Raw genomic sequence first — 13,293 nt, 5'->3', positions numbered from 1 at the left:
AAAAAAAAAGGAGATCCTACCATTTGCAATAATGTAGCTGAACCTAGAGGGCATTATGCTAAGTGAAATAAGCAAGACAGAGAAAGACAAATACTGCATTGTATCACTTAAATGTAGAATCTAAAAAAAAAAAAAAAAAAAAAAGTCAAACTCATAGAAACAAGAGAGTAGATAAGTGGTTGCCAGGGGCTTAGAGTGGTGGGGGACATAGACATAGGTACAAAGTTGGAAAAAGGGTGCACACTTTCAACTATAAGATGAATAATGTCTGAGGATCTCATGTAAAACATAATGACTATAGTTTATAGTTGATAACACTGTATTGTATATTGAAATTTTCTAAGATAGTAGAACTTAAATATTCTCACTAATAAAAAATAGATAAATATGTGAGGTGATGGATGTGCTAATTAACTAGATGGAGAGAATCCTTTCATAATGTATATACATATATCAAATCATCAAAATGTACACTTAAAATGTCTTACCATTTTGTCAATTATACCTCAACAAAGCTGAAATTTAAAAAAGAAGGCACAAATAAGTAATGATTACATGAAGATAGATACTGCAGATATGTAGACTATTTTTAAAATCATAGTACAGTAACTTTATACCAACATATTTTTTTAATGAGATAAAAATTTTCCTAGAAAAATCTAAATTGCAAAATTAACTCAAGAAAAAATAAGAAATGTAAAGAAAATAATTTCATTAGATAATTTGAATTGGTAATCAAAAATATCTGTCTTAAACAGACACGTGGACATGTGCATACATGTACACACACGAAAATATACTGGAGGAAAAAAGGCTTCAGGCCTATTATAGGCAAGTTTTATCAACTTTAAAGGATCGGGTAATTCTTATTTTATACTATACCATAGGAAGAGAAAAGAAGGAAAACTTACCAACTAATTTTATGAAACTACTATAACTTGGATATCAAACTAGATGAGGACAGTGCAAAAAAAAAATAGAGAGAGATCAATCTCAGCAACATAGAGGCAAACATTCTAAGTAAAAGTTAGCAGTATTTTCTTTTACATTTATCATGATCAAGGAAGAATGTAATGAGACTCAATATTAGGGAAATCTAATAATATATTTCACCACATTAACAGATTAAAAAAGAAAAAAATGGTCATTTCAATATATGCCAAAATGAGAAAAAAATGATTCAATACAGTTCAACATTAACGATAAAGGGGAAAAACACCTGTGGGTAGAGTAGAAGTGAATTTTCTGAACCTGATTATTATCTTCAACCAAAACCCCAGAGTAAACAATATTCTTAGTAGAGAAACTTTAGAAGCATTGTTTCTCCACTAAAAGCAGAGACAGTTCAAGGATGACCACTGCTGGCACCACTACTGAACATTGTTCTTGAGACCCTAGCGCATGCAATAAAACAAGAATGGAGAGAGGGAGGGGTACCAGTCAGGAATGCAAACGTGACTGCAAATGTTAGCAACCCTAACTACCAACGGCTTAAACGATGAGGTTCATTTGCCTCACACATAAGACATTAAGAAGTAGACAGTCTAGGGCTGGTGGTGCTGATCAACAGGGTTGTAAGGGCTCTCTTTCTGCTTCACACCCCTAATTTTGTTTGATTTCATCCTCATGCTTCCCACCTTTGGCTCTAAGATGTGTCCTGCAGATCTAGGCCTTAATGTACATATTGTAGGCAAGAAGAGGGGAAAATAGTAGTACCAGTCTCTTCCCAGAGGCTCCTGGATGGACTTCCCCTTACAACTCACTGGTCACATAACCACCATTAGCTACAAGAAAGGCTGAAAACATAAATGTCCAGAGATAGGGTTAGGGTTAAGATTTGAGACATATTTATGTCATGTACTTAGTTAAAGTTATGCTTGGTCTAAGACTTTCACGAAAACTATTCTCTGTTGGCTATTAAATATATTTAATATTCAGGGTATACTTAAACTAAAATGTTATTTTTTGTCTATCTAAAATTAAAATTTAACTATGTGTCTTTTAAAAAATGTTTTTAGCTAAATCTGGCACCCCTAGGAGCTGGGCATATTGTTGGGGTCCTAACATTAGCAAGGAAGAAAAGAGAATGGCTCCTTGGCAGGCACATATCAATAACTGCCACAGAAGCATACAGGTTTTTCCAGAAAGACAAGAATTTTTTTCCCTGTGACATTAACTTTGGCAAAATTTATCATACAGCTTTTTCCAGAAAGGAAATTGAGTAGCAAAATTTGCAGTGCCTTTGGATATAGTTTTGTTAAAGATGCAGACACATTCTTTAAAGACATGCATCACATAAATCCAAGGCTATGTGAAGTTATAATTTAGTAATAGAATTTTTGCAGGTAACTAAGAAAAACTAAAAATATTTTTTTAGAGATGCCATTAACTATGGATTATCCATGTGAAATTACAAATCTTTGAGATCTTTATCTTACCAAATTTCATTACAATTTTACTAAAATCCTTTTTTAAATTATGCCCACTTAAAAACTTGCCAGCTGCTATTTTGTTTCAACATGGGAACCTAAGCATCTCATTTGGCTGCAGAAACCTGAAATTTAAAATGTACTGAGCCTGCAGATCCAGGAACAACAGGCTTTATGGGTGACTCTGTATATTCAAAGCAGCCTTGGATACAAGGTGTGGACTGGCTTTCAGAAGTGGTAGAGCCAAGTCCAAGTGGACCACAGGTCAGAAGAGCACAGAGGTCAAGGCAAAACCATGTAGGCTTAAAACAGAGTCTTCATACACTGTTGCCAAACTGCCCACTCTCAGAGAAGGTGGTGGGCACTCTCGTAGTCAGGAAGGCTAGCTGGAAGCCAGGGAAATCAGAAAAGTGGTAAAACTGGGTTAGTCAGATACAACAAACAAATCCCCTTTGTGGAGGTGATTGTTAGTGATAAGAGTCTGGAATTCCTGCTACTTTTTAAGAGATGGCTGAAGATATTTCTTATAGCCCACTTGAGGCAATGTGAGCGAACTGAGCCCTTAGGTGGGATTCTAAATTGTATACTAATGTGCTGCTGTATTTGATCTGTCAGTTTTAAGATTGTTGCTATAGAACTGACAGAAAAGGGGTGGAAAAGAAAGTGAGTTGAAAAAGCTTCATTTCTTTGTCTCAATTAATTATTTGTTGACTCAAATAAATTATTTGTTCTCTTTCTCGCAAAGAGTAGTGTAAAGATTTTTCACCCCTGAGAATGTCAGGCTGTTTGTAAAGGGCAGTTGAGTTTTATGCCAGGCAACAGGAGGGATGTGATTTCTCTCCCAAGAATTGTCTAGCATGTAGGCTAGGTGCTACACATGGACTAGATGCTATAGACTAGATATGTTCTCCAAAAATTTTTTTGCCTATAGATTTAATTAATTTCAAAAAAATTTACTGTGTTTTTCACTTGTATTATTTCCCCAAGCCATTTAAATTCTTTAGAATCATCTTTTTAAATGACTATATGATAGAATAGTCCATCATACTTAGTTACATTAATTTACCTTTTAAATGAACTTGGGGAATACGGCTATTTAAAGAAATCTTACAATGAAACATTTTAAAAGACACATATTACTCTCTAATTTTCCTGCTTTTAAAATTTGCCTTTTCACCTAGACAATTTGCAGAAGCTGACCTTATATTCTCACGGAGCTATTGTTCTCCCATGCTTTTTGCTTTTTATCTGAAGCCAATGATCACATATGTTTCACTTAATTGTCACAGAGAAGACTCAGTGAATAGTCAATGGGTGACAAAGCCATTTGACTTTCAAGGTGCAAATCCAATAGTGCTAACTCAATGACTCAGCCTCTCTTTCTGGAAGAAGTAACTTTCCACCATCTCCATCCACAGCGCCTTTTGCTTCAACTGAGAAACCACAGCTGATTCCAGAAGAAGTGAAGCTCTCTCCCAAGAAACAAAGATCAAAGGTATTCATATTCGTAGCTAATGGAAGAAAATTGTTCTTCTTCATAATATTCTCAGTGAGATTTTTGGTTATACGCATGTTATAGTATTGAACATTTCACATAGAAATAAATACTACCTCAGCTGTTGCTGGAATGCGTTTGATTTCACAAAGTAAACTCCACTATGACGATATCAGTGGGGTCTAAAAAGTTCAATCATGCCAAATTATTGAGCGATTAAATGATTGGGTTAACCTATACCGCTAGCTGGTCAAGAGTCCAAGAGTCCAGAATATAACAGCTATTGCTTTATGCCCAAATTTGTGTTGCATAGGGTATGTTATTGTGAGTTTTGTTGTATTTCATTTGTCTTTAAGCATAGGATGAAAAAGCAAGCTCTCTAGCTTTGGATGGAGAAGGAGAAGGCATTTGATATTTTCTAATATTAAGACCTCACAGTACAATATATTCATCCTCATGGAGATGCTCCTGGTTTAAAGATGCTGGATTTTCGTAGCTTGCTTCTTATGTTTATGAGCCACAGACAGACTAGTGATAATTGAAACTTTTCACCACAAAAAGGAGACAGCTGGCAGTCTCTTTTTCTGGGCTTTCCCTATGTGGTCATGTCTACAGCTGCTCCCATTAAAAAAAAAAAAAAAAAAGACAGAGGAATTGAAGAGTGGCACAGAAGAAATTAATTCTACTGTGTCTACCTCATAGACTGTTACCTGTTCTTCCAAGAGCTTCATCTTTTAATACCCGAATCTTCCTCAAGGTGTTTTCACTGTATTTGCAGCACTGGTGGGCTGATTCCTCTTAAGAGATTTCCAAGCTGTTTATGTAGCAGCATATCATGTGACATCCCAGTTGCCATGGCAAATATTTGTGTTTCATGAAAAATGTGAGTAAAAAAAAAAAAAATCAATGTAAATGGCCAAATCCCAAGACAGATAGGCCTTCAGGCTAGCGTTTGGCCTGCACCATTATTGTTTCGAATTCAGCTGTTTAACAGGCTGTGCGAAGGCCATGGGCTAATGTGCATAATGGGAACAAGCAGGGGCACCTGTTTAAATTCTCACCGTGTTTGAGCTCTGAGATCCCAGTTTTACAGATAACAGATCTACAGGTACTATAAGGACAACTAAGTTTTAAGCAGTACGCTTAATGAATTAAAAGCTTAAATTTTTTTTTTTTTGTAAATAATGATATTTTCTGAGTGTTCATTAATCCTGCCTTTAATTTCTTCTTTATTGACTTCACAAAGCTTTTCCCTACTCCTAGAGGCAGTAACATTTAAAGAGTCTTTTCTGTGGTCTCAAATTGGCACATTTCTGAATTGACGCTTCGCTAGTAAATGTAATTATTCATGTATTCTGTGAAAAGTGTCCTAGCATGGAAGTGAAAAGGCTAAGAGTAAGACTGCCATATGCCTGGCCTCATGATGGAGCCAGAACAGACCTCGGATCAGCCCCTACCTACCACAGGGCAGTGTGGTGCCACAATGAGAAGCTCTTTCTTGTAAATATTTCTCCAAGGGTCACTTAGAAGGGGAATTTGGCATCTGATTATAGTTGTTTTGGTAAATATTTACTTTGTCAAACTCTTTCTCCAAAGTAAACAGGGCCTTTGGCAAGCAGACAATCATTATCTGGAGTGGGAAAGGTCTAATTATTAGCTCCTGCCTGCATGGAAAGAGGGAACAGGCTGGCCCAGCGGGAAAAGCTGGGGAAGTGGGGGGAGGAGAGGGTGGGAGCCTGGGCCTTCTATTTGTTTTGTAAAATTGCCCATAAGAATCATTTTGATTTAAACTGTGTTTCATTCTTTATTGTAGGGAAAGGGCAAAAGGTCAAGAGGACACCGTGATAAGAAGGTCTGTAATTTGTGTGACTAGTTGAAATTTGGGATCTGTCACCTGATGTCCCTTCCTTTTGCTGCAGGGTAAAAGTATGGGAGGCAGATTTGCAGCTGGACACAGCAACAAAAGTTCTTTTGCTCTTCTTTTATAAAAGAAATTGCATCATATTTTCAGGAAAAAAAGTATGGTTCATTTAAAGTGGAAAACCATTGTTTTCCTCTTTTGGGACTGAATTACTTCTCGGGCTTCGGTCCAAAAAGCGATTTCGCATACTCGAAATTTGGCTGAATCACATCAGTCTTCAACCTCAATCTAAGATTTTCATCTCTTAAAAGTACGCTTCAAGCGAAATTAAATGTAAAAAAAATTCAGTTGTTCCCCAGCATGTGTATGCACGGGTGTGTGTGTGTGTCTGTGAGTGTGTATTCATACACACATGCTCACGTGCACACACACATTGTATATATGACATAATAGGTAAGGGTATGAGATTTAGAGCCAAGCTGACTAAAACAAATAAGGTAACAAAACACGGAAAAATGAAATAGTCTCTATGATGCAGCAAGTACATGCCGGCCAGAAACATCCCATGGGGCCATGCATGGGGAAATGAAAGCTCTGAACTTGAAGTAGGAAAGAGCTAGATTCTGCTCTTACTAATAGAGGAACTTTGAGCAAGTCACTTAGATTCTCTGTGCTTCCCTTTCTTCCTCTGACAAATGGGAATGACACCACCTTTCTCAGAGGGTTGCTGTGAGGGTCAGAGGAGTTAATGTCACGTGTGAAAATGCTTCGGAACTATAAAGCACTTGTTATAATTCATTGGTCTATTTTTAAGAGCATCTTCTAGGCATCCTTTTTTCAGTGATCTTTTAGTAAGAATTTCAGAGGGAGCTTAGCCACCCCTTTTCAAGAAAAGAGAACTCAACTTCGAGGTCTCCTTATACTTTTGAATAGCTGTGACTAAGCGGGCTGTATTTACAGCAATGATTGCATACAGTGCTGAACCCAGACAAATTCTCCTAGGTAAAGTAATCAATACCATTAGATCTTTCCTTTAGCTTCCTTGACTTCTTGCTGTGAGGAAATTGTGAGCTTGCTCCCGCATTTTAAATAGAATGTGCTTTAGATATACGAAGGCATTATTTATTTGGAATGTTTGTAACAGCTAATTTTGAATGAGCATCTTTCTAGGGCATGGCACTAAACACCTTTCATACCCACTGAATGCTCATAGCAGCTCCCGAACCTCTTGTGCTGTCATTGTCCCCAGGCCCCCACAGCTGGTAAAGGGCTGTGAAGGAACCAGATGACAGAGTGAAGTTTCAGAGTCTGTGCCCTCTCCACATTCCAGGTGATAAACAATTCTCACACAGTTAGGGCATTGTTCCTAACGCTTTACACGGCATATCTCATTTTCACAACATCTTTGGGCAGCAGGTACTATTAGTCTCGTTTTACTGGGAGAACCTGGATACCGAGAGGTGAAGGTCATTCAACTACTAAGAATACAAAACTGGACTATGTGACTGCCAGAGCCCCAAAGCGGTAGAAATTTTGAAAAATTTCAATCATTTTCGATGGGAATCTTTCTAAAAGATATCTCTGCTTTCCTAATGTATTTTGACATTTCTTCTATCCAATATTATGTATGCATATAACCAGTTTCTGTGTCCTTTTTCGTTTGTTTCCTTCGCTATCAGGACAGCGGGTGTCACCTCTGCTATCACATCTGCTTTTTCTTTGGCTCTGATTTTAACAGCCTTTCCTGTCTGCTAGATCAGTTAAACAAATAACCAAAACTCAAGAAGTGGAATGATAAATTTGAGACAGTCAGGGTCTACACAGGATTTAAGGAATAAAATAATAAATGATAGTAGAGTTTGTAGTAATTTCAAGACATCCAAGAACTAAATTTTCAGGAATTTAGTTTAAAGGTTTGAATTCACTAATATGGCCTCTCTCAGCAAATAAATCTTTTTATTATCTGAAGGCAGGCATGTTAACCACTATGTTAAGATCCACTTAATGAATATTTGGATAATAAAAAATCTATCTTATGGGTAAAATAAGCAAACAAACAAATATACCTATTAGATATAGGGATTCAGGTTAAATTCATGAGTGTGTTTGCTTCTGGGGATGGGGGAGGGAGAGGAATGGGCTAACAAGAAATATAGAAAAAAAATATAGAGGACTTCAATTGTACCTAATGTGTTGTTTCTTTTATTTAAATATATAAATATATGAATAATTTGAATACATTTAAATTTTATATTATAGTATAAATATAATTATAAATATATCGTGTACTATATTTTTAAATATTAAAATTTTAAATATGTATTTTTTGTCTTCTCTGCTTCATATATATCATATATATGATACATATATATGATACATATTCTGTATTATTTAACACAGTATAATATAATTCATGCTTATAGAGATCTTCCTGGTTTAAAGGTGCTAGACTTCGTAGCTTGCTTTCTTATGTTTCTGATCACATACACACGCACGCACACACACACACACACACACACACATATGTATAAATAACAGAAAGGACAAAAGATTAACATGTGTTCATGGTAGTTTTTTTAATATTAATCTCTATATTTTTCTGTATTTTCAAGACTTTTTCCAAATAAAAAAATAAAAAGATAAAAGAAAATCTTATTTCCTAAGCCATACCTCTATTGTAAAATTTTCTTTGGTATAGATAGACCAAAGGTTTGGGTGATTACATTTTAATGTCAAATTTGGGGTCTTGCTTCTCTTAGTCATTTTGTTATATTGTTGCTTTCTTTAGTATTTTTCCCAACATATATTCTTAATCTTCCTGTTAGAAAACTGTGATTATTTTATTGGTAAGTCAGCTGAACTATTTTAATCAAGCAACGTGTGTGATATTGAACATATCACTACTCCTATCTAGTCTTACTCCTCCACCTGCATAAGGAGCTTAGACAAGATCAATGTTTTTAAGGAGCTTACAAATAGCCTACAAGGCTCACCCTAACTCCCCCAGGATAGAGAGAAAAGCAGAAATTCTCAACAGCTGGAACTCTAGGCCCGTCACCCCCACAGCTGCTGTGTTAACTGTTTTACCTCTTTACCATCAAATTATATTGTTTCTGAACAGTGTTCCAGGCTTAAAAACATATATTTTGAAAGGCACCACGTGATGTCTAGTAGCAGCTTCGGCTTCAGCATGTCATGTCTAGTGAAGGAATAAGCTACCTCTTGAAGAGTGCAGAGTGCCTCCATGGTCGGCTTTGTGCTTCTAGCACAACCCAGTCTTCTTTCTTGTCTTGCCCTATTATAGCATTCAACAGAATAAGGTCACACTATGACAAGAATTAGAGCTCTGCAACCTGAGATACAAGATGAGATTCAAAAGGAAATCCAAGGCTATTTTTTTCTCTTTTAAACTTACTTTCCCTCATGAAACTTCATTTATCATCTTAAAGTAAGAATAGAAAAAAATCTGAAAACAAGAAAAACTGTGGAATCTCTTAAAACCATTTTCCATTTTCTCTAATGCATTAGAAATTGTCACCCTTACCTGTTATGCTGTTTTGCTATGAAACTTTTGAAGTGAATTAAAATCATACAGTTTTGTTTGTAAAACATGCTTCTCTTGCATGAAGTAGTTGACAAGGAAAAATTTATAAAATTGTTTTTGCTTCTCTTCCTAGCATCATCTAACTGTACATTTTTATTGCATGTGATTAACAATTGTATGTATATACACCAGAAAAAAGCTTAAATTATCATTAAGCCACAAAAAGAAATCTTTACATTTTTAACTTATATCTTTTGTTTATCAAATTATGATCTGATCATTCATAGAACAGTTGGAAATTTCAGAAAGGAGGAAAAAATGCCAAAGTATGCAAGAAAAAAATCCCCGTAATATCACAACAATCAGGCATTATTTAAGCTTTTGCATATCGCTTGGTTGGGGTCATACTATATATTCAACTGTGATTTTACTCTTTTCACCTGACGATTTATTATAAGTCTTTACATATATGATTTGAAACTCTTTAAAAAACATATTAATGACTATGTACTATTCTGTCTTAAAGATAAACCATAATTTTCTTAGTCATTTTCACATTGTTTGACATTAAATTATAAATGACAAATTATTATTACTATTATTATTATTATTATTATTAAGTCATGAAGTCACTTCTGGTTTTTCTGTTGTAAATAAAACTACCATGAACATCTTTCACATTTGTACATAAATCTTTGTATTTAGACAAAGGCTTGGTGATAGAACACCTTAGTCAAAGGGTATGAACATTTTCAGATCCAAGTAGCCAAACTTTCTATTATCCAAAATTCAAGCTGTGAGTCTGCAAATGAGTTGTATGTTCATAGAACAGCTTTGTGCTCTAAACCCAGCCCAAAGTGGCTATGAGCTTGAATTTTACTATTCATTCATTCATTCATTCATTCATTCATTCAACTAATCTTTATTGAGATTTGACCATGTGCCAGGCAGTGTTCTAGGCACTAGGGATACAGCAGTGGACAGAACAAGCCAAGTCTTTGCCTTCTTGGGACTTATATTCTAGTGAGGGAAGCAGAAAATAAACAGATACTTAATATAATGTCAGGTAGTAACAAGTGCTGTGAATTAAAATAAAGCAGAATACATATGTAGATATAGAGGGTATAACAAGGTTGGGTATTATAAGAATCTGTAAGTGTTCTTTAGTGATCTGTGATCGACAGACTTGCTATACACACAATTTTCCTCAGAAAAATCGTATCTCAAGTTTTACTTTGGAAATAGTAGAGGTGCTTTTCAAAGCTTGCTCTTTTTCCTTTGCCTATAGAGAAAATGATGATGTGTCTTTTCTCAGGAAACTAGGAATCCAGGATGCTTTTGATGCCCATCCTGTCAGGTGTTCTGTACATATCCCCAGCAGGTTCCACCCATCAATTATAATTGTCCCAAGTGGTCTTTAACTATGTCACATTCTCTCAGAGAATATTAGAAGAGCAGCAGAAAAGATGAAATCAATGCAGCAGTAAAATTAAATGTGTCTCTAGAAAAGGAAATTTCACATTTGACTGAAAATATACTCCATCTATTTAAAAAATCTTTCTGATTTTGTTCTGTTTGATCTTCAACCAGAATGGGATCCGTTGAATGTTTTTGTTCTGCAAGAATGCATTTAGGGTGGGAATTTTTTCTTCTCAAGAAGTGTTTCAGAGTTCAGAAAGACTCATTTGCATAAAGATACCTTTCAAAGCAATTGTAGAAATTATCCCTAGAGATTTGCTGCTGATTTAGGTGGCCTGCACACTCAGCTCTCTTCTATTATATGTCTCTACTCAATGAGTTCTCTATTTTTGCCTTTTATTCTCTTTATAAAGGTTAAAGGCTCCCACTCTCACTTTTAATGGGCACTTAAGGCTTATGCAGTTCCTGGGTCCTATGAACTGAGAACTGTCTTGCTGATTTGCACACCCCAAAATACTGGAATATCACTCTTTGGGGCTCTCTCCCCCTGAACACCTTTACAGCTCTTCCTCTATTGTGGTTTGTAAGTTGCTAGAAAGAGCTTCCTATCTTAAAAATAGAATAAGAAAAAAAATCTCTGGGTCCTTTTCATGGTACATAAAGAGATGTTTGCCTTTGATTTGATGGCTTGACTAGCTCCAAGAGTTTATTAAATAGCAGATACTCCTGGAGGGGTGACATTTTAAGTCAAAGGGACAGAGGATGTCAAAATTAGAAGCGCTCTGAGTGACCCCTTAATGGAAACTGAAAGCCCACGAAAGTGACTTCCCAAGGCCACAGAGGGAGGTGGTGACAGACTAGGTCCCAGGGCTTCTCGCTTCAAATCCATCACTTTTCTACCAGGCCATGGCTCATTAGTATGTTCATAGAGGTTAGTTTAACAGATTGCTTTCCAAATAAGAAAGGAACAACAGGTCAAGGCCACATTGGCTCTGATGTAGGAGATGGTGAAAGGAAGGCTGAGCAAGGAGAACACAGCTTGGTAAGGGGCTATGTGGGAAGTTCTGGACAATTAGGGCTGTGGGCATTGGTGGCGTACATATAAGGAATAGCAGCTAGCTCTGTGATCTTGGGCAAGTCACTTAACTTCTCTCAGCCTCAGTGTCCTCACCTATGGTAATAACCTTATAGACTGGAGATGAGGCATTGTGAAAGATTCTTTATACATATTATGCTCATCACAGCAACTCTACAGAGACCTCTCATTTTTACAGATGAGAAACATTTAGGTTCAGAGAGGATGTTGTGTGTTAGCTCAGGCTGCCATAACAAAATACCATAGAATGGGTGGCCTAAATAATAAATATTTATATCTTGCAGTTCTGGAAACTGGAAGTCCAAGGTCAAAATGCCAGTGAGGTTGGGTTCTGGTGAGAGCTCTCTTCCTGGTTTGCAAATGGCCACCTTCTTGCTGCATCTTCACATGGTAGAGAGAGAGATCATCTCTCTTTTATCACTGATCTCATCATGAAGGCTCCACTCTCATGACTTAATTACCTCTCAAAGGCCCCACCTCCAAATATCATCACACTGGGGATTAGGGCTTCAACATATGAATTTTATGGGTATACATTCAGTGCATGGTAGATGATAATTTGCCATGTATGTAGCAGATAGTGACAGAGCATAGACTTGATCCAAGGTTAGTAAGATTTCAGGGCCAAGGCTCGTTTCTCTGGGCCCATTACAGCCTATTGAGTAAAAGGCAAGGCCAGTGACCTTCAAGATCCTTTAAAGATGCTTTAAAATTCAGGATCATGGTTATGCTGAGTCTCTGAATCCTGCTTAGGTCAGCTAATATCTAAATATTGTATATATCTTTCTAACAATTTTAGCAAGCTGAGATCTTGACATCTGTTCTGTACAAAGCTTAACACATTATGAATCCTCAACAAATATTAAAGAACAGGCCTGACAAATGATACCCCTGGTCTTCAGAGAATAATGAAGACTCGTCTCTGAGAGTCATTCCACTTAAACTTTGAACTAAGCTCTCACTTAGAGCTATAATGGCAGGAGGAACTTTGTCTTTTTCACACAATGGAATTGCCTACACTAATTACTAATGCATACGATTGAGAGTCTGAGAAACTGAACATCAGCTTATAGATTCAAAAGCGATGTAGTCTATCCTTCTAGGTAAGTCATTCTTTAAATCAAATCTAAATCCATGTTGGATTATCCTGAATACTTGGATTCACCACCAGGAGATCTTGGTTATATCCGATTTGGAGATCCTTGGCTATGGTTTAATCCTATATCCACACGCTGTCCACATGAATAAAAATAAAAATATTTTTCATAATGACATTCAGGTTAGAAATACATGCCTTTTATTTTCTGAAATTTTTCTTTGTGGCACTTATTTCTAAATTTTATAAGGTCATACTGGGCCTGTCTTTTTTGCTTCGCATCTGTAGACTTACTGACATGCGTAATCATCATCCTGCCATCCTGCTTTTTGTTTTAGATTTAGAATTTTCCC

The 13,293-nt window shown here is 36.3% G+C and overlaps 1 protein-coding gene across 1 annotated transcript in view; it reads left to right on the top strand.

The window, feature by feature from the left end:
- Positions 1–13,293, top strand: part of LOC105309728 (IQ domain-containing protein H-like) — a 121,666-nt gene that overhangs the window by 13,857 nt on the left and 94,516 nt on the right. The window contains exons 3-4 of the mRNA XM_011385926.2: positions 3,848–3,924; positions 5,738–5,789. Coding sequence (XP_011384228.2) covers positions 3,848–3,924; positions 5,738–5,789 — 129 coding nt within the window. The remainder of the gene's footprint in view (positions 1–3,847; positions 3,925–5,737; positions 5,790–13,293) is intronic.

Source organism: Pteropus vampyrus, unplaced genomic scaffold (genome assembly GCF_000151845.1).
Source record: "Pteropus vampyrus isolate Shadow unplaced genomic scaffold, Pvam_2.0 Scaffold15, whole genome shotgun sequence".
NCBI lineage: Eukaryota > Metazoa > Chordata > Mammalia > Chiroptera > Pteropodidae > Pteropus > Pteropus vampyrus.
The sequence above is the reverse complement of the archived record's forward strand: the minus strand, read 5'-3'. Positions and strand labels throughout refer to the sequence as shown.